This window comes from Diadema antillarum, unplaced genomic scaffold (genome assembly GCF_040938485.1).
Source record: "Diadema antillarum isolate AM-2024a unplaced genomic scaffold, OU_Dant_1.0 seq00000799_RagTag, whole genome shotgun sequence".
NCBI lineage: Eukaryota > Metazoa > Echinodermata > Echinoidea > Diadematoida > Diadematidae > Diadema > Diadema antillarum.
The window spans coordinates 276,606-299,619 of NW_027271683.1; the positions used below are offsets into that span (position 1 = coordinate 276,606).

A 23,014-nucleotide genomic window follows, 5' to 3' on the forward strand; every position below is an offset into this window, starting at 1 on the left:
GCAACCGACGAGTTTACCGTATGCTACGAGAATTGCCGCCCACGTCAACGATGGGATCGACATCCACCCGTCTTACGACTCTAGGGAGTACCACCATATCCAGATGAAGACACTGAAATAATACGTCGATTCATTAAAGGCATTATTTACCATTTGCAGATGAAATAAAAACCAAGCTTTAGTAAATAATGGTATGGCCTGAATTTTTACTTTGTGATAACCATGTTCGTTTTTACGGAGTGCACTGTCACCCATTGCTCATTAAGTGCTCGTTGAATCAATGAAGACAAAAGAGAAGAGAAGTCTGGATTTGTTTGTTTGCTTTTTTTTTCAAAACAAACTATTATTTGGTGTTTATTAGAATATACACATATTATGCTTCATGATGATATTTTCAAGATTGATTGATTGATTGATTCTATTGTATTTGTGCAAATACTTTTTCTTTCCGAAATGCAACACTAAGTCAGTTGAACATTAGCGGAGTGACTCGTATTGAGTGACAATATCGTTTGAATCTGTAGCCCGCCAGTGATTACTCAAAATTGCATGTACAACATTTTCATGATTATAAAATGAGGACAAGCAGGTGGAATCTCATCAGCACATTCAAACTTAGAATCACATGTCACTTTCTTTCAAAAACAAACAAACAAACAAATTAATCAACTCGTATATAACAGAAATGCAAGACACCATCATCATAAGCAAACGCTTGACGAGAAAAATGGCCTCAGAAATTAAACTTGTCTGTGTACAGTATGACCTCGGAAATAGTTGTCCGTTCAGTAAAAGGAAGGAGTAAATGCAATACTGTGGAATGAACTTATAGCTTCGAAATTCTAAGTGAGTACAATGTCCCATGTTGTGTTCATGCTATAGGGAACATAGTTTGTATTTCAGCATAAGATACAAGAGGACTACAATGGGATGTTGTTTTGGGTTCGTCATCTATTTCTACCAAACTGAAGCGTCTTGGTATTGATAGCGAGCTTTAGATCTGCAACGCGAGCGTTAAGGCAACGCAGCCTCCTGGATTGAGCAATGGAAACGGTTGTTTTGCTCACTTTTTGTCTGATCGGCGTCGTCAAAAGCAGATCTAAAGCTTGAAAATAGACGGATGGGGGAAAAAACATCCATAAACAAATCTGCTTACGTGAGTTACATCATCATCATAATTGTGTTTCTTGTTCTACCCAGTCACACTTCTATTTGTATGTCTGTGTACATTGTATTCATAGGCCTATATACGTATAGACACGCGATACCTTGAGGTTCAGCTGAAAGTTGAGATCTCGAAATACATGTATTTAGATTTGCATTTAAATCTTGATATTGTTGCAATCATCCACCTGCAGACTTTACATCGTGAACAGATAAAAGGTAGGGGAGTGAATGCAACTGAAAGTCCATATTAAAAGCAGGTACGTACTGTATAATTTGGTTTAAATCATAAAAAGGAAACGATAGAGAAAAGAAAAGGAAGGAAATCAGTGAACGTGTGAGATTGATCCAGTGACAGAAAAAACGAGAAAGAAAGGAAAGAATAACAGAAGTATTGGAAGAAAGAAAACGCACATGCACATGCCAAATTGAGATGAATACATTTGTTGTTGTTTTGTTGTTTTCATTTGCACTAGTTTTGATCACTGGTGAACGGTTCACTATAACACGGAACAAGTGCAGTACCATGCCATTACCTGCATTCTGGATAAAGCTCACTCCAAGAGATATGTAATTTTATATATGCTTATATATAACTATATTATTGAAATATGTAGTATTTCAATTTCATAAACTAAGCAAGAAAAAAAGTAAATACTTCTTCATTTCCAGATTTTTCATACATGACAGTAATAAAAATCAATAAATTATGTATCAAATCATGGCAAATTCTTTTCTCTTAATATTATAATTTCGCAATATGTCATACGCGATAAAACGCATTTGTTTCTACATTTTCTGTTAATGTGCATATTAAGGAAAAATGGGAAAATTGGACAATCTGCCATTGCTGCTTTCTAAATCGGTCTCACAACGATGAGGGGAAAAAAGAGCAAAATAAATACACAATGGCTCTATCTTTGAAAGAGAGCTTATTAAGTTTTAATAATGATTGAGTACTTGCTCTCTCTCTCTCCATATATATATATATATATATATATATATATATATATAGAGAGAGAGAGAGAGAGAGAGAGAGAGAGAAAATTGGACAATCAATTATTATTATTATTATTATTATTATTATTTTTATTATTTTATTATTATTATAATTATTTCTTTTCTATTATTTTATATTTTCCCACTATATATATATATATATATAGAGAGAGAGAGAGAGAGAGAGAGAGAGAGAGATCTTTCTCTCTCACACAATTTAAAAGAAGATTTGGTTATTATGATTTAGTTATGGTGGCCAAACAAAACATCAACTTTAAAGAAAGTAAAATTAGTTGCGAAGAATTGACTAAGGACAGATAACGAAAAGAAGAAATACTTTTATTTCTAAGTATACTTGAAAACTTGAATAATGCACTGTATTAACTTTTCTTTGGAATACCATTGGATTTTGATTTGCTTGGCTTTCTTTTTTTACTTGTATTTTTGCGCAATTGTGTAACCTTTACTTTTGCGTGTTGGAACTGAGAAAGGATGTCTTCACTCGCGCATAAAGCCGCGTTTTGTCTTTACCTGCCATGTTTACAGACGACTGAATTTCATTTGATTTGACACACATAATCTTTTGATTTATATAAAGTCTAACATCAAAAAAGAAAAGAAAATGTGTTTATATTTGTTTCCTTGATTGTGATCTCTGCACTAACGCGATACTTTTTTCATTTCAGTGTCTCCAAAAGTAATTGTCTGCGTCAATTCTACTTTGTGAGCACTGCTTACATTTTGTACTGCGTGGACAGCGCAATATTTTCCTCCATTAGTTTCAACAGTATATGTCTCGAATGGCAGGCAACCTTACTCGAGCACAATAGTTACAGCTATCAAAATTTGATGCGTCTGCTGAATACCAACTTCCTATATAAACTGGGTGCATTCTTATGCAGGAAGCCTAACTTAGCTTTCCTTGTACTGAGGATGTCAATAATAGTAGGGCCACCAAACGGTGATATAACATCTGCATGCCGCTATACACTCAACCAAAAAAGTAAGTTCCCCCCCCCCCTAGCATTTTTGGATATATCTCAAAAAGGATTTTACCGATTTTCATAATTCAAACGGGAATGGATAGGAAATGTTATTACTCATAACATGAATAGCATATCATTGCCACCAGATATCATTATTGGTGTGAAAAAATGCATTTTATGCCAAAATGTATGGGAAAAAGTTGCACTTAAGGTAATATGAAGCATATTGTGGACGTTTCCTATGCAAGTTAGCAAATGACCTTTTTAAATTGTTATTTAATTCTCAGGAATGTCTTCAGGTACAATGTGCTTCCCTATTAATAAGATGTTATGCATAATTTCTAAACAATTGGCCTTTTCAATATGAAAATGTTGGTCGAAGTCAGGTGGTTTTTAATTCTAGTTTGGGTTGATGCCGCGTCTGCAAATTTTTGAAAGAGGGAGAGCTACAGCTTTCCTTGAAGCTGGGGTTCCGGTTAAGGAGGTGGCCAGGACACTTGATGTTTCGCCCAATGCCATAAGGAAACTTAAGCGGAAAGCGAGCAAGAAGGTGAAAGATGACACTTCACTTCAAGAATTTCAGCGCATGTTGCAGAGAGCATGGGCCAACATTGAGCAGCGCCAAGCACAAACTTTAATTAACAGTATGAGGAAGAGATGCCGGCTGGTCATTGAAGCGGATGGTGGACATATATATTATTAAATACTTCACTGTATGCTCACGAAAAGAAAGAGATAGAGAAATATGCAATCAACCATGCTTAAAAGTTCAGAATCATGAGTGATTGCTTAATAAAATGTGTAAAAGTCAATGCAAATCACGAAAGTGCAACTTTTTTACCATGCATTTTGACATAAAGTGCATTTTTTCACACCAATAATGATATCTGGTGGCAATGATATGCCATTCATGCTATGATTAATAAAATTCCCTATCCATTCCCGTTTGAATTATGAAAATCGATAAAATACTTTTTGAGATACATCCAAAAATGCTAGGGGAACTTACTTTTTTGTTGAGTGAATATCTATATATATATATATATATATATATATATATATATATATATATATATATGAGTGTGTGTGTGTGACCGTGCATCACAAAGCAAACAAAAAGTCGCACCCTCTGATTTTACGTGAGGACTCAAGAAAGGTAAAACGGGTGAACAGAGTCAATTTTGGGTTTTCCATATTTTCTGAAAGAGCTATTCTTCTTCTTTCTTGAGATTGGGATCATAAATTGAATGGGGAAGTGTGTTTTCAGCAATTCTTCTACAACCCTTTTTTGTAGAGTATTGTGATCAGGTTTTTCTTAGAGGCCCCTTTCATTTCTTGAAAATCCTTTTCACACTCTTCACTTTAAACTCTAATAACGCTTGAAAGGATGATGCTACTGCCCTGAAAGGTGACTTTCATGGTCAGTATGTGGTGATAGACTACGGCGTATAGTAAAGATTAAGCACTTGAATAGGCACTGTACTTCAGAGCCTCTTTTCTCAGTTCACACTTTCCACAGTGTGTGCTTTCTTTCCAGTATTTATATACGTTGGGAGAATCCATTTGCATTGAATTATACATCATTATTTTGAAAGCTTATGAGTCTGCTTTTTCAGAATCTACGCTTAACTAAAAAAATCCATATCTGGCGAACATTGTTTTGTGGTGCAGGGTCATATATATATATGTGTATGTATATAAAACATACATGTATGTGTGTGTTTGTTGTTGTGTGTGTGTGTGTGTGTGTGTGTGTGTGTTTTGAACGTGCATCACAAATACAATAAAAAGTCACACATCTTGATTTTACGTGAGGACTAAAAAAAAGATGAAACGGGTAAAAGAAGTCAATTTAAGTTTTCCGCATTTTCCGAAAGAGCTATTCTTTTTCTACAATATTCATAAGTTTGGGATTATAAAATGAAAGGAAAATTGGGTTTTCAGCAGTTTTTCTACCATCTTTTTGGTACAGAAGTGTGATCAAGAATGTCGTAGATATAGAGAGCCTTTACATTTCTTGAAAATCATTCGCTCATTCTTCACTTTCAACTTTTGAAAGGATAATGTTACTGCTCTTTAAAGGTGGCATTAATCATCGACAGAAGGTGCTGATAGAGCATGCTACTAAAATCAAAGCTTGATCTAATAATCTCTTCAGTGTTTTTGCTCCAGTAGTTTACATCCTGCTTTGTTTTTCAATCCCATTCATCGCGCAGCTAGCACGGCGTGATAAAGATTAAACGCTTGAGTAGACCTTGTACTTCAAAGCTTCGATTTTATTCGGTCCGCTACGTCTTTGTCATTGGTTACTTCTCATGAATATTCATGCATGTATATGAATATTCAAATAAGAAAATCTAAAATGTGAAAACTAGTTAATATAGATGAAAACACATTGAAATCTAAAGTATTTATGCTGGATTCAAACTTACTGTGTTAGAAATTGTACTTAATTTATTGTTCAGATATTCCCACTTTCAAATTGTGTCATTAATGGGTATTTTGATATTTCAATTCGTGATTTAATTCCAGTAGCCATGTCTTCATGCATTACCACAGTTTTGCCGGTATACAAAAGAATGTCATGCAGATAAATCAACTGGGAATAGGATGTAGTAGGTATAGATGGTAGGACATTCGGAACAGGTTGGGATAATGTTATGTAGGATTAGGATTACTGTGCATTAATCCGGATTGTGCCCGTATAATCTCATAACTATACTTTTTTAGTGCCAAATAAGACTATAATTATGACGTTTTTAAAAGGCTTTCTGGACGTTCTAGGTATGAATGGTTCTCTAAGCCTTCTGGAAAGGATCATAAGACTTTAGTAGACGTTCTAAAACGTGTTTTTTTTTTCTCCATCGTTCCAGAGAGCGTTTTACGTTTTCTGGGCGTCCGCAGAAGGTCAACAGAATAAGAATATGAAAAAAAAAAAGGTTTTATGAGGTCTTTAAAGTCCAAAAGGTTTTTGGCAGGTCCTTCGAATTTTTGAGAGGATTTTTATTGGTTTTTAAAACGTTTAAAACACATCTTTATAACGTCCATTTGAAACGTTTTAAATACGTCGGAAACCTTCGGCAAAAAGACGTTCTGAAAACATTTTGACAAAAGGCCCAAAGAACGAAATTTGAACGTGTCAAGAACGTTCAGAAAACGTCCAAAGTTAGCTGGCAGGTTAGGAGAGTCCATTTGAATTGAGTTATACATCATTTAAAGCTTAGAGTCTGCTCTTTCAGAATCTACCCTAATCTACCTGTCCTTATCATAATGCCATATCCAAAATATCATCAAGAAATGTATAGATAGTGTTGAGGAATCAAGTGTTATGAAATGGGAAATTTTGAAGATCAATATTTTAGTGTAGAGATTTTGCCCATAAGCATGGTAGGAAAATGAGCATAGCAAAAGATAGAAAATGTATTTTGGAAAAAGAATCAATTACTATTGACGGTGAGTTAGATAATCGAAATGATAATGGATTGAGAGAAAAGTATGACATTGTTAAAGTATGACATTGGGAAAGAAAGATACAAATTGTATAAGAATGAGTGTAAAGGGGCAGAAATAAAGTCAAGAGTTATAAATGGATGGAAGATGGAGAAAAGAAAACATATTACTCTCTATTGTTAGAAAGAAAGAACGGTGAAACTAAATTGATTACTCAATTAAAACTTAGAGGTAAACAGAAATTGGTTACAGAACAACAATGATTATATTTTGTGAGAGATTAAAAGACTTAATGAAGAATTGCATAGGTGAAAATATGTTAATTCGGATTGTGTTAATAATTACGTGCTTTCGCAACAGATAAGAGTTAAAAGAAGAAGAGCAAAAACGATGTGAAGGATTTATTAATTTGAAAGAAATTAAACAGGCTGGTGTTTTTTTCTATGAAAGCACCTAGAATGAGCCATGTAGTTTGGAAAGTTTCCGAAACCTCACAAGGGCCTAAAGCACTGAATAATCATTTCCCTCAAAAAGCAATTGGTTGATATACCTCTGAAAATTTCTTCTGAGTTTTCAACAATTACTCTCTAGCAATAGTGCTCCTTTGATTGCGTCGACATGCAGAAGTTTTCCTAGAGCATTACGAAGCCTTGACTATCAGTAAGAGTAAAAATAGCGCCCTCCTTTTTCATGAAAAGTAGGGCTACAATGTATTTCTTATTAGATTGAACTTGAAACTGCGGTAGAAACTACACTTCACTTTAATTGAAAGTTCAACTTTTGCTTAAAAGGAGTATTATATTTCAATGATAAAAGTGTAATCTAGCTAGTCACCATTTTTTTTACAAAAAAAAAATAATCCCATATTACATTGTACTTTCGAATTACATTACATTACATACTTTTCGAATTATCCACAATGTTTACTTACTTCAAATCACTTGTGTTTTATGATAATGTGTAATTATTGCAAGGTGCTACAAATATTATTGTATATTCTATTCATCCTACATAGTTTTACGCATCTGATTTTCTGTTACCAAAAAACAAAAGAAGTGATGTTTATATGTTCTTGTCGAAAAATGAAATAAAACATTGAATTGAATTGAATTGTACGTGATATCAGCTGTAGAAGGTGGAAATAGGTTGTAGCTATGGGTCAAAAGACGCAGGAGTCTAGACAAAGGGTAGACTTCGCTAATGCTGCTGCTTGTATAAAGAATCTTAGGTAGTCATTCAATATACTTTTGCTGTTCCAATTGTAGATTCCAATACCAACTTCCTATCAGTGGTTATTGGAATTCTATTATCATTATTATTGCTATTCTAGTTGACGTTCATTTGGTTTTGCTGGATTTCTGTTCGATCATGTTGGAGCAACAAGAAATTTTCTTTGCAACTGATTGACAAATTGCCCCACATCGACGTAAATAAGCACTGAATTGATCAGTGTTTTAGTTGTTAGTAGCCATGATAAAAAATCATGGGTGCACATATACTCGAGCAGGATTCGAACCTACGACCTCCTGATCACCGGACAGGCGTCATCTCCACTAGACCATCGAGCTTTCGCCCGAAAGCAAGTGTTAGTTCTATAGCATGCAGCGGGTACTGCTTTGTTGTTCAAATTCATGAAATTCTTCCGTCGAGATGTTTTCATTGCAACTGATTGACAAATTGCCCTACATCGACGTAAATAACTCCTGTTAGTATTTCTGCGCACGTACCAATCCACCACTCTCTCTGATGGTCCGATAGCCTCTTAAATGTTGACCTGAGGCTAAGTGCTGCTTAGTTTCAGTCCGTTATAGTCATGATAGTGGTGAATTCTTTCCCAGGTTTGATGTGTTGATACCAGTTAGAGCTCCAGATTTTCGCCACGCGGACGTTAGCGCGCGCACGAGGGAGAGGGAGAGAGATAGAAAAGGAGGAAGAGAGAAAGAAAAAGAGAGTCTGTTAGTGCGCATGGGCGAAATCGCTTATCACAATCGATCACGAGTTCTGGGCCGTTTCCGTGTCCGCTGAAAATCACGACGGGAAGGGCTGCCTGACAAAATGATCATATAGGCCTCTCCCCTCGAAACCTTTGCAACACGACGCAAGGAAAAAGGAGAACAGTCAAGCGATCGCCAAGTAATGCTGGCCTCCTCGAAGTTTCCAAAACAAAACCAAGTGCGGTGACAAGACTTTTGTTCAAACAGGCACGATTCTCTCTCTTTAACAAGCTTCCTCTACACAATGACCATCTACTTCTTACTATACAAACTTTATCTTCTCTGTGGATTCTTTGGAGACAGAACTGAAAACACACCAATTTCATTTAACATAATGATTAGTTAATGATTCAATTTCTGAATTCTTTTTTCCCTCTCCTCTATCTCTTTCTTTCTTTTATGCAGTGTTTGAGATTCTTTATGCCCTGTGTAAATCTACATACTGTTACATAAAGACTCTTCTCCGATTTTAGTTTTGGGTTGTTGTTGTTGTTGTTGTTGTTGTTGTTGTTTTGTTCTCCCTCTTACCACCGTGATCTACATCACAGAGATGAATTTTGGTAAACTTTAACTTTCAACATGAGTTGGATGAATAATATGTCTGCTGTATATTCCGCACCGAAAAGAGTAGTTTCAATTTTTGGATTGCCATTTACTATAAAAACATACACATTTCTAACCTTTTAGAAGTCATCAGAGCTGAACGGTAATTTGCTTTCTTAGGACTCAGAATTTTACTTCCATCTTCAACAGTTCTTTGTGTAAGACGCCATGCTTACCAAAATATCCGGATAAGAAATTATCTTTGGCAAATGTAAACGCACCCTCATCGGTTTATGTGCGATACGAAGGTGTGCATGCATAAAGTCACAGACACGCGTGAAAACTAATATGAACGAAATTAATGCACTCGTTCGCCATAATTATCATCTCAAGTTTTACTCTCACTACACTGAAGGCATTGCAACTTGATCTTAAAGGCATGGCGATTATTGATGAGTATTAGCTAAAGTGGCTATGGAGCTTCATCTTTGAAATTCCTGACTTATCAATACATCAACTGTGCACTGGCGTATGTACTAATAAGAGTATACAGCTCTCTTTCAACATTCAGTGTCCTTCAGCATTGCCCAGTTGATTTACAATAATATAAACCCAGTTAAGTCATGTTCGCACATGCCACTATGGTACAGCCATCTTGCAACGAGAGCAAAAGGATTTACATGCACGCTGTGCGCATGCGCAATGTCCTGATATCAAAGCGTTGGTTTGCATGATCATGAATATAGATATTGATTTTTGCGGATAATGATATATGTTACAAGTGACATCGTGATTATGTTTTTGTCATGATGAAAGGAAAACTTAAATTGCTAAAACAATCTCAATCAGGGAATGCGGTGATGTAAACTCCATGGAGCAACGCAACAATGATGCTGATAGCATTCAGACTGTGGTACATGTAGGTATCTAAATGCAAAGATATGTTGCATTCAATCATGGTAATTTCTATAGACCGTCATCGTATTCATTAAACGAGTTCTTGTCTTATCAAAAGTTATCACCTGTGGCACGTGCCGGGTTAATAATTTACTGTGTACTTGCTTCTGTCGGGATATGAGTCCTAAACAATTATATTCTGTGTATGGCTCTGAGGCGGTAATCGGTTTCCATTACCATACTAATCCGGGTAATGCATGTTGATAGCTGCGAACATCATGAAAAAAGTTCATAAGTTCCAAGATAGCATCCAGTTGAGATCTAATAGTCATAGAATCGTCCTTCTCTATCATGCTTCATTAATTGGCTACAACAGCTGATACATCTTGTTGTATTACTATACATGTGTTTGTGGTGCCACCAAAGAAATTTCATAAAGGCGGAGGTGCAGTCTCTTTGGGTGCCGCGTCTTGCACACGTCACCTAACTAGCAGGACGCTACGTTCCGATCATACCCCGCACATGTCTCATGAACGAACAAACGTCTTGCGTAATTGGAAATGATATCAAGTATTCCATCGACTTGGTTGATTTCACCTATTGAAATATATAATATATATATATATATATATATATATATATATATATATACACTGCAAAAAGTCCGGTGTTAAATAGTGAACACCGAGCTGGTGTTAAATTTTCAGTGCTCATTTAAGGCGTTGAATTAACACCTCCCGGTGTCATTTCCAAATATAAAACTGTTTTTTGAAGAGTTTCTTAGTAACTGCACTTCTTGTTGATTTTTAATTCAAACAAGACGATCAAGAATTTTACATTAAAATACTAGATTTTTGAAAAAATGTGAAAATAAATTTACACCACAGTAACACCAGCTGGTGTGGTCTCTTATTGAAGCTGGACGGGTGTTAAACCATTGATATTAACACCAACAAATATCAAATCAACACCATGTGGTGTCATTTTTGAATTAACACCAGTACAGTGTCAAAATAACACCAGGTACAGTGTCAAATTAACACCACGAAGTGTCAGGTGAACACTTTTCAACACCATCACAGTGCATTTTCTACACCTGTGGGTGTGGTCCTCTATTAAAGTTTGATCGGTGTTAGATTTAACACCCATGGTGTTAAATCTAACACCGATGTTTTTACAGTATATATATATATATATATATATATATATATATATGTAGATATATATATATATATATATATATATATATATATATATGTATATATATATATATAATGTATGAATAACAGCAATAGGTTTCAGCTCGGAGTCCAACAAAATACAGATCACAACAGTAGTAATTAAGAAAACTCCGTGAAAGACGTAATTGCTTTAACAAATTTTCGTCCATAGGGCTTTGTCAAGTCAAACCCTATGGGCGGAAATTTGTTAAAACAATACTTGCACATTACCGTCACAAACGACACCCTTCCATCTCACGGAATATCACACACATACTTTCCTTTTGCTTTCTCCTCTTTTTGCATCTGGATTTTCACTTCTTTTGACACCACCATCCTTCTCAGGCGTTGCCTAGGCTACATTTGTGACTGTGCACCTCAAAACGAACATAAAGTCGCACACACTGATTTTGCGTGAGGACTGAAAATAAGTGGAATGGGTCAATCTAGCCGAACTTGACTTTTTCATATTTTCTGAAAGAGCGGGTCTTCTTTTACATTATGCTAAAATTTGGTATCATAAAACGGGCAGAAAAGTGTGTTTTTTAGCAGTTTATCTCGAACATTTTTGGTAGAATAGTGTGATTATGTGTGTCTTTAGAGTCCCTTTTTCATTTCTGAAAAACCTTGTCCACACTCTTCACTTTCAACTCTAATAACTTTTGAAAGGATAGTGCTACTGCTTTGAAAGTTGGCATTGATTATGGACAGAATGTGTTAATGAGGCATGCTTAATTTCAATTTAATCTGATAATCCCTTCATTTTTGTTACTCTGGTGGTTTACTTCCTGTTTTTTGTCCCATTCATCGCACAGCCAGCATGGTTTGGTTAAGATTAAGCGCTTGAATAGACACTGTACTTCAGAGCCTCTTTTCTCTGTTCACACTTTTCCTGAGTTTGTGCATTCTTTCCAATATTTAGATAGGTTAGGAGAGTCCATTTGATTTGAGTTATACATCATTCTAAAGCTTAAAGTCTGCTCTTTTAGAATATGGTCTTAACTAAAAATTCATGTCTGGCGACTTTTTGTTTGTTTTGAGGTGCAGGGTCACATTTTATCCCCCTCCTCTTTCATTGTCAGTTGGCAAGCTGCGCGTTTTGTCACGATAACTTAACGACAAAGCATTTTGGAAAATTGGCAGACTAACATGATAAAGGCACTTATCGTAAGTTCACATAATTTTTGTGCTTTGCAATAACTATAATGTTTGTACACATCAATTTGTGCAATGGTGTATCACTTCATTGTTACACTTCTGTTTATGTTTTTGCAAGGACAATGCAGAAATTAAGCAAACATTTAGTGTAAAAAGTATCAAATTCTCTGCATGTTACCCAACAATGATGATGACAAGGATTTGAATTATGATAATGCTGAACTTCATCATTCAGGTTTGACAAGGTGACTTTGTGAAAAGTGTATCTATTGCGGTTATGAAATTATTCTTTGCAACTGCCATCTGGTTCCTTCTCAAATCTTATCACACTCAGCTACGAGGGTGACAAATAAATAAGTGAGTTATTGCCTAATGACCGATAGAAGCGAGGCTGACTTTGGAATATCACTCTTGCTATCTCGTATAGCTGACGTTGCCATAATGCGTAAATGGTTAAAGATATGGTATAACCTTCGTTTGGCAATGATCTTAACAAGAGATACATATTAATTTTGTAAGAAAACATCAATTTGTAGGGAAGAACATTCTTCGATTCCTTCATTCTAAACAATGGTTTCGAACGCATACTTTTTTGAAGGTGACGATTCATGTTGATAGTAATGATCTTTAATATATGTATTATCTATTAATATTGCACTCCTGCCTAATGAATATTTCAGAGACAAAGATTCATCAACGGGCGAAGTATATATTGTCCTCGAAAGCTTAATTAACACAACTTTCACTTAAAGATATGCTACCAAATAATTCTTTTTCACCTTTTTGCCCCATCAAGAATGATGCACACATACTAACATGCGGATCATTTCCTAATTGAACATTTCAAATAGGAATTCACTTTCCTTACATAATAATTCATTATACGCATTGAACTTTGAAGCCTGTGGTGTAACATTGACTTTGCAGACAGCAAAGTCTGTGTAAAACTTAACATCTTGTTCCTGGTTTTTTCAGACATATCTAGATGATAGTAAATACAAAATCCACACAAACACAACGAAACAAAATATAGCGTCTGAAATCTTAACTCATTATTAACGTATGTAAACAAACGTACCCACATAGGCGGTGTATTGCCTTAAAAATCGGACATAACGCCAGGTCGAGAAATTTTGCATTGCCTTTTTTTTTTTGTTTCTCAGCAATAACTTAGTGTAGAGTAAGCAATGCAGTAATCTGTCAATAATTTATTTTTCATTTCTAATCAGTCGAACGGAAGAAAGAGATGACGTCGGTCTTTATTCTAATTCCTTAGGCGCGTGACTACCATGTAGTTATCGCTAGTGGTGTATATTTACATAATATGATAAACGCTGCCACGTTGTAAGGGCCGAGTTGTGTTCTCAACATCAATTTGTTAATGTGATGTACGAGTGAGCTGTGAGGGGTGGAAGAACATCATCGAAAGCTGCTATCACCGAAGTGCTTATATACCAGTGGTATTGGGCAGGTCCTCACCAGATCTTCTCACAAGATCACCGAGCAACTTGACTTTGAGTCTGCTTCAAACATCTTTCAAGATACATCACTACAGGTGAGTGAGTATTTCTTTTCCTCTTATCAGTATTATGATGTGTCGAGTTGTCATTATGCAAGGTGCAATTTTTAAACCTTTCATACTTCTCCTGCTTTTACCAATCAATATAGACTAATAGACCCAGCGTGTAGATCCAGGCCGAAACACCTATTCCAATGTTTTCGATCCAGTCCCCGTATGTTTCTATCGAATTATTCTCTCTTTCAATGGATAATCAAAGTGAACTAATGCAATTTTCAAATAAATCAATATGAGTATTCATAACATATAGTGACTGATATTAATGATGGTATAGATATTCAATATCAAGAAGCTCGGCGTTATCCCAACTAGTGTACACTGGGTGTTGACAACCTTGTCTCGAATTTCAGCTTGACTTCAGAAATGATATCGTCATTGCTCACATGCCGCTTTATCATTTCATTTGCCGTAAACCATTTTCGAAATCTCTCATCAACCCGATGATTTTTGATAGACATTTAAAAAAAAATAATTCATTTTTTTGTTTTCATTGTAATGATTCACACATAATTTTAAAGATATCGGCCCCACGTAACCAATGCTATAGGAAACGAAGAAATCTCTCTCTCTCTCTCAATCTTATGATATTGATTCTGATTGATGATTACAGATTCTGAAAGAACATTGATGCGGTTGGCTTTATGCGACAGATATTTAAATCATCCGTTTTAAAATGAAAGTTTAGTGTAAAAATTCTTGGAAGTATATTTTCATGGAAGATGAAAAAAAAAACCAAAACATGAAATAATGTAGTTCGGGAAATGTACAGATACCAAATCCTAATGTAGCTTAGCTTTCCGAGTTATTTCAGGACACTCTCCAAGATTACAAAAATAAACGAGACTATAAAACAACACTGGGAGCTTACAATCTAAGTCTTCCGAACTCTTTGGTAAATTTTGTCAAAATTTTCTTTTTTGTGTAAGTCTATTATCCCTCTCATTCGATAAACAACGATAAATTACTGATTTTTTCCTGCTGTATTGACATTGAAATAATGCTTGAAAGAGCTTATTCATCTTCATAATATGCAACACCGTAGTTTATAATATTACAGATCATTTCCAGTATTATGCACTCTTTACAATTTTTCAAAGTTCAACGCCATTTTTAATCAATTCTACAATTTTGGTGTCCTTGTAGACATGTTGCTCTTCAGGCAATGTGTCGTTTAACCTTGTCTAAAGACATCAGATGAAAGAAGGGGAATTATAGGGCCTACTGGCATTCAATACACCCAGCGCTTTGTAACCAAGCAGATCGAACAACTTAAGAAAGAGCTAGAAATTAATTAATCTATCTATGTATTTATTTATTTATCTATCTATTTTGTTCATTAATTAATTAATCAATTCATCCATTCATTCTATCTTTTGTCAGGGTAGCCCATTCACCAATAAATATTGGTCTTCCATGGAGCCCTGGATGATATTATTGATGAACATCATGTTATGTCTATTAAATAGCTAAACGATAATGTACTAGGCGTTACAAAAAACCCCACTTTTATGCTAATAGTTCGAATACTATACATCAGATGAAACTGTCGTTGATATGAGTAAAGGCTGAATAGTGTACAATTTAGTTGGAGGTGATTTGAATATGAAATTCTATATCAGTTTCATGAAATCCATGATTAATTTCAAAGGTAAGTTCCAGATTTTGGTCAAATTTTATTCATCCGTACAAAACTTGAACTTTACACAGGAACTAATGATGTGTATGTGAGTGTGTACTTACAATGACCCTGAACAATGGACATGGATACCACCTGTTCAGAGCTCTGCTCCAAGGCACATGAATACTTTATTAATTATTCATGATGAATCGCCCTGGTCACTGCTATTCTGAATTCATGGCAAACAGCGAAATATGCATGCACATGATAATGCAATTCAAACCAAAGGCATTCTGAAGTAGATGAATTAAAATCGTCTCTTATTTGATAATTGAATCTGTGGGAAGTTTATACAGCCACACCACCACCATGTCTTGTGCGGTCTTCATGTGATAAAACATAATCATCATAGGGCCCCATTTTTCTCTCTCTCATTTTTCTTTCTATAAAACAACAACAACAACATAATAATCGATATGCAATTAAGAATCATCAGTCATGGAATCACAACATGTCTCATTCAAACCAATAACATCAAGTGATGTATGTCTCAGAAGTAATCTAGGTTCATCAATTTTAGAAATTAAGCTAAGAATATTCAAGTGGGCAAATTTTAAGCCCCTCTTTCTGAGCAGAGGAACTGAACCATTATTTTATCAAATCATCAATTTTACTTTTGATTAGTTTATATGGTCGTTCCTGAAGAGTATTTTGTGCTTTGTCAGTGTTACCTTTATTATTGCAATTCAGATTTTTGGTAAACGAACTTTCAAAGCACGGTGGGAAATTGGTTGCGATTTTTACTTCGATACACGAGAACCCGCACAATGTTCCCCGTAGTTAGAAATCTAGAGAGAGAAGGAGTTCATTGTTTTCCTCATATGTTTTTCCTACCAGGCACTATGCTGGCCATTCTCCCAATCTTCCTTGTGGCAGCGGCCTCCGCTGAGCTCGCTCCACTTCTCCTCAACAGCGAACCAATCCCGGGCAAGTACCTCGTAAAGATTCGGGTGAGTGTCAGCGAGGGCAGAGTTTCGTGATGTTTTCATCCATCCAACATTTCTTCTGCACGTCATAAGCTCGACACCGACGAGTCATACACTGCAAAAAGTCCGGTGTTAAATATGAAACACCGAGCTGGTGTTAAATTTCCGGTGCTCATTCAAGGTGTTAGATTAACACCTCCGGGTGTCATTTCAAAATTTAAAATTGTTTTTTGGAATAGTTTCTTAGTTACTGCACTTCTTGTTAATTTTGAACTTCAACAAGACGATAAAGAATTTTCCGATAAAGTACTTGATTTTTGAAAAAAAAAATGTGTAAACACATTTACACCACAGTAACACCAGTTGGTGTGGTCCCCTATTGAAGCTGGACGGGTGTTATACCATTGAAATTAACACCACCAATATCAAATCAACATCATGCGGTGTCATCATTGAATTAACTCTAGCGCAGTGTCAAAAATATCACCAGCCACAGTGTCAAATTAACACCACGAAGTGCCAGGTGAACACTTTTTAACACCGTCACAATACATTTTCTACACCTGTGGGTGTGGTCCTCTATTGAAGTTTGATCGGTGTTAGATGTAACACCCATGGTGTTAAATCTAACACCGATGTTTTAACAGTGTACATCCCATATAGGCCCTAAATCATAATAGCAATACAACCCACGAGTCATAGCCCACGAGTTAAAAAGCTCACAAGTCATACACCTCAAAAGTCAGACGCTATACGCGCATTAAAGTGAAAAATGCCTACGAGTTCAACATAAACTACAATAATCATGCCGACGAGCTGTGCGGTTCACGAGATATAAAGGCAAATGAAGGTCATTATAAGCTCACATCATGACGTTACGGGGCTTTATGTACATCTGTCGAGCTCATGGATTTGGGTTTTTGGGTTTTTGGGTTTTTTGGATTGTTTGTTTGGGGGGAGCTGGCCTAGTTTTGAGTTCGCTGGCCTTGTTTGCTTAGTGTTGGATTCACGGACCTTATTTGCCCATTTTCAGCGATAGGCCTGTCCAGCTAGTGGCGGCCTATTTCACTTGGTGTCTAGCTTATAACTGTATGACTCGTGGGTATATGAATCATGGACCTTTTTCCAAAGGCTAGCTCGAGGGCCATTTGACATTTTGGTTTTGAGCTCATGGGAAGACTCCAACACTTTCCTGTCTAGATTTCAATTTTGTCTCGTAATCTTATGCGTATGATAGACTCACATCGAATATATACCTGAGATGAGCTTGTCTCGATTGTTGAAGAGCTGGAGTTGAATAAAGTTTAGTCATAATTACTATTGTTTTAAGGCGCAATTTATTTAGTGCTCAATTCATAGCGTGACCAAACACGGGAAATAAGATAAAAACGATAGATTTCACCATGTCAAACTTCGCTTTATTTCCAGGACGAGTATAATGTCGACAAGGTGGCCTCCGATGTTCGTATCTCTGGCGGACGGGTCGGCGCTATTTGGCACCACGTCCTGCATGGATTCGCCGCCGAGCTGGATGACCGCATCCTCGATGTTGTAAGTTTCGATCGCATTGATCTTTGAGCTATCTTCGCATTCCTTTCTTTCTCACTGCTGGTCCTCTTCATGTGCTCTGTATGAACTATTATTTTTGCGAGGGGCTTAATTTTCCCGAATTTCGTAAATAGCAGCTGGATTGCGAATTTAACAACACGCAAAAATGTCACCAGATGCTACAGTAATGGTACATTTACATTAGCTTCCATGTCAATTTGCGAAAACATCGAGAAAAAATGTCTGTAACCTCTTCATTCGCGAAAATATTTGTAAGCAAAAATAACAGCATAGAGTATGTGAAAGGTGAACAAACGTGTGAGTGCATGTGTTCAATATAGTATAGGAAAAAAACCCACTTAAATGATATCTATTGCATGCAGTATAGAACAAAGAATAATTCAATTCAATGCAATGCAATTCAATTCAATTCAAAGTTCACATTTTTGCTTACTTTTTACAACAGAATGTACAAAAAAAGTGAAATCTTAACATGCATTTTATAGAGTGATACTGGGGTAGCAAAGAATAACATGTTCATGTCTATAAGATGAGGCATTATAATTCATACAAATATATCTATACATTCTGCGAAAAGAAAGGCTGAAGGTACCCAGTGAAAAGACCGTGCTTGGTGCACTATGTGGGTACCTCACGGGGAACAGAAGAGACGGGGTGAAGAGCTTTAAACTAGAGGGCGGGAAATGAGGAAAGAGGGAACAGGAAAAAAAAATGGGAAACGGGGAAAACAGAAATAGAGGGAAAGAGATGAGACAGACAAATTAAACTGGAATATGCATCTTGCCGACATTGTGACTTCTGTATATAGGAGATCGAATATATCATACATTCCCGCGCTGTTATTTACCATTCATAAGTCCACCATACTGCCTTATATTTCTTACCGTAATATCGTTTGGGCATGTCAGAAGACTAACTCACTTCTTCTCCGTCAGAACAAAAAAAGAGCTGCCCGTATTTGCACGAACTCGGACTACTTGTCTCATGCGAACCCATTTTTTTTTTTCGATTGCGCACTCTCTCTCTATTAATCATTTGTTAATATATTCATTACCGCCAAAGTGCTGTATTTGTGTACAAATTTTATTCCCACAAACTGCCCACCAACCTGTTAAACATCTTCCGCTTTAACTCAGCTATTCATATAAGTTTTCTAACCAGAACCTCTACAAACATGCAAATTGAAAAGCCAAGAACGGCCTTGAATTGACCACTGATCCATACGACATGTTCACCTGACATCCATTCTGTGATTCTCTGTCTCATGAAATACGACTGTGCCAAACAAAACATATATATTTTAGAAGACAAGTAAGGAATGCCCTTCTTTGCAAATCCAGTATGTTCAAAACCAGTTGCACGGTTCTTGCCTGTTCATAAAGTTTATTTTTGTTATTCGTACATCGAGTAGACGTATGGATATTGAGGCCCCATACATATCAAGCTAAATCGCTTACGATGGCGGTCTCCTGCATTCAATTATCTCTGTTGTACTGAAAACAAATAGGCCTACTGTATATTTCATTTTATGTTTCTGTGTATATACACTGCTCAATGCTAATGCTCATGTGTACCTACTTGTGTGTACCGTTATCGTTTTATTTCAGTGCTCTTGCTATTCTCTGTCTTTGTGCTTTTGAAATTTCCATTAAATTTGTATTCAATTGAATGCGGAAATAAATCAAATCAAAGCAAACATAATCATAGTAACAGATACTCTCTAAAAAAAATCGAGTGAAAATGTTCACTCTAAAAAGAGTGAATACAAAAAAGAGTGAATTTCGAGTGAAATTGGAGTGAATTTTGAGTGAAAATGCTCATTTTCACTCATTTTGGAGTGACGTCAGGGATCACTCCAAAATCTTCGAGTGATCCCTGACGTCACTCCAAAATGAGTGAAAATGAGCATTTTCACTCAAAATTCACTCTTTTTTGTATTCACTCTTTTTAGAGTGAAAATTTTCACTCGATTTTTTTAGAGAGTATATTATTACCAGAATTAGCAATTTTGCATACACCTGTATCTTTAACCACCATGATGTGGAGTACCCCTGTTCTTTTTCCCCCTTTGATCTTTCTTCCTTTCTCTCTCCTTCTGTCATAAATCTAACAATAAATCTATTTCTATCAAACGTGCGTTATACGTGTTTTTTTTGTATTATGTATTATATATTATATATATATATTTTTGTCCATAGCTTATAGCAATTCGCACAAAACATATATAACATATTTCATGTACGGACTACGTGCATATTAATTATGTATAATGTATGCAAATGAATTGTGTCAATAAAGGAAATTAAATCAAATCAAACAAGAAAAAAGGGACGTGAAAGGACATGAACGATATAGTTATTATTCATTATTTCCTTTCTATTTTTGTTTTGTTCACTTCTGGAAATAGCACGTACCGGCAAATAAGACAACTCTAGATCATGCAGTTCTCAGCTCGGCTAGCAGAAAAAAAAAAAATCTATGACATGACTTACCACGGTACCTTTAACCTTTTAGGTGCGAAGTCTGCCAGCCGTAGAATACGTAGAGGAAGACGGTGTGTACCGCATACAAAGCGTACGAGAGGACGCTACGTGGGGGCTGGACCGAATCGACCAGCTAACAAATACACTTGATACACAATACTCACCACGGGGTAAGGAGACTGGAATCTTCTAATCATTGGCCGAATTTAGTTTTTCAATTATGAAATATTCAAACCTTTCTCCTTTTCACAAAATAACGTTATTTCAAGGAACCCGCTTTAGTGGAAGGAGATAACGCAGTTTGGGATACTACCCTTCCCTGCACGAAATCAAACAAAAGTTTAACAACATAAGATAAATACTGTATAATTATGCACATTAATATTCACTCACGGAATACCTATAAAAGGTTAATCATAAGCCCATGTTGGTTTATCTTTTCTCTAATCAGGTCTTCGCTTGTCTAGAAATTGTTGTTATCTTATTCCTAAACCTATGAGGACGAGTCCCGAGTATATTCGGGCAAGTGTCTATCATGGGAAATGCGTTGTGTAGTAAAATAAAAACGTCCTCAAGGGGTCATTGTTATTCATTTTCGCCCAAAGTTGATATACAGTGTGTCTCTAAAAAAAGTAAACCCAACTTCAACGGCAAATTTTCAGAAAACTATAAAATATCTACACATTATTTTTTCATGGTTAGATAGTCCAATAAGTCCTCTGTCCAATGATACCACGTAGGTTATGTAACTCTCATGCATGACTGAGCATGATTCAACTTAGTGAATGGGTGTGAAATCATCACTGTGGCAAGTTTCGTGATCAGCATACTTTCTCACATTAGTACAGTCTGCTATGTCGAAATATTGGGTCCCGTGAGATTTTCGTGTCAAAATTGATTTTCTTAGCTAACTTGGTCAATTTGGGGGTGCTGAATCCAAAAAACTTTGGTTCCAATTTTTCCAACCACGTCTTCAGCCGCCATTTTGAATTTCAAAATGGCCGCCATAGCAAACTGTATTTTGACCCAATTCTCATAATGTGAGCATCATAGAAGGTTCAAATTTGATACAAAAAGCATGTTTATGATGTCAGACATTCTGATGCACCATTTTCTGATACCGTAGATAGTCTTGATACAGTTTTTAGGCAGCCATCTTGAAATTCAAAATGGCCGCCATTGCTAAATGTATTTCACCCATATCTAAGGTTGTAAGCATTATGGAAAGTATAAATTTGGGGCAAAAAGCATGCTTGTGATGTCAGACATGCTAATATATACATTTTTTTTTAAATGATGGATCATATACATTGGCGGCCATCTTGAAATTCAAAATGGCCACAATAACAAATTGACGTAATTAGGCCTGTATCTCATATCGTATACATTGTGTAAGGTTCTAATTTGGGGCAAAGAGCATGCGTATGCTCTCAGACATTCTGAAACATCTTTTTTTTTCTGAAACGATGGTTCATTTTGATATTGAAGGTGGCCATCTTGAAATTCAAAATGGCCGCCATACCAGAACATATATTTTGTCCCATATCTAATGTTGTAAGCAATAAAGAAAGTTCACATTTCGGGCATAAACCGGGCTCATGATGTTGAACATTCAGATGCACTTTTCCCCTCCCTTAAATTGCAGGTCACTTTCGAGGCGGCCATCTTAACATTCAAAATGGCTGCTTTTCAGCTAATATTTCTGGTTACAAGCAACTTTTAGACATATGAATGTTTATGGTGGCGTACAGTAAACATTCTTTAAAAAAACACACATAGGGCCTATACATTCTGTAATAATAGATTATTCGCATGGGCTGCCCACTCTTGAAATTCAAGATGGATTTCGACCATATTTGGTGCTTTAAGATCTTTAATCTGCAAACCCGAGCATGCTGGAACACTCATGTGTAAGTCAATCACTTCAGTGAATTGCGTAGGCGGGACTGCTTCCTGTCCTGTACGTACACTGCCATGTTGAAATGCAAAATGGCTGCCATGGGAAACATTCCTTTAACAGCATTGCGCTTGGGTAAAAATTGTGAATGGGAAATCATGTGATTCTGACATCAAAACAAATGAATTTCAAAATAACCTCTTAATAACTGTGTCTGAGTGACTAAATGCCCCATTTAGACGATTTGGTTGTAGAGTTTACAACATTAGCCCTAGATGACATTCTAAAAATTCATGGGATAGTCACTTTAATAGATAATGTCTTTTAGGCTCATTCCCTGCATATGTTTTTGAAGTCACAGCACTTTAAGGCTGTACACAAGGGAGAATTGGTTCTATAAAATTCTTCCAGAAACAGTTGACTTTTGCATTTCTTGCTATGAGTATGATAATGAATTCTGTGGCCGCCGTT

The 23,014-nt window shown here is 36.0% G+C and overlaps 1 protein-coding gene across 1 annotated transcript in view; it reads left to right on the forward strand.

The window, feature by feature from the left end:
• The first annotated feature begins 16,510 nt into the window (after window positions 1-16,510).
• The window catches only part of LOC139739477 (uncharacterized), a 29,805-nt gene continuing 23,301 nt past the window's right edge, over window positions 16,511-23,014 (forward strand). The window contains exons 1-3 of the mRNA XM_071650081.1: window positions 16,511-16,618; window positions 18,023-18,145; window positions 20,678-20,816. Of these exons, the coding sequence (XP_071506182.1) occupies window positions 16,511-16,618; window positions 18,023-18,145; window positions 20,678-20,816 (370 nt within the window). The remainder of the gene's footprint in view (window positions 16,619-18,022; window positions 18,146-20,677; window positions 20,817-23,014) is intronic.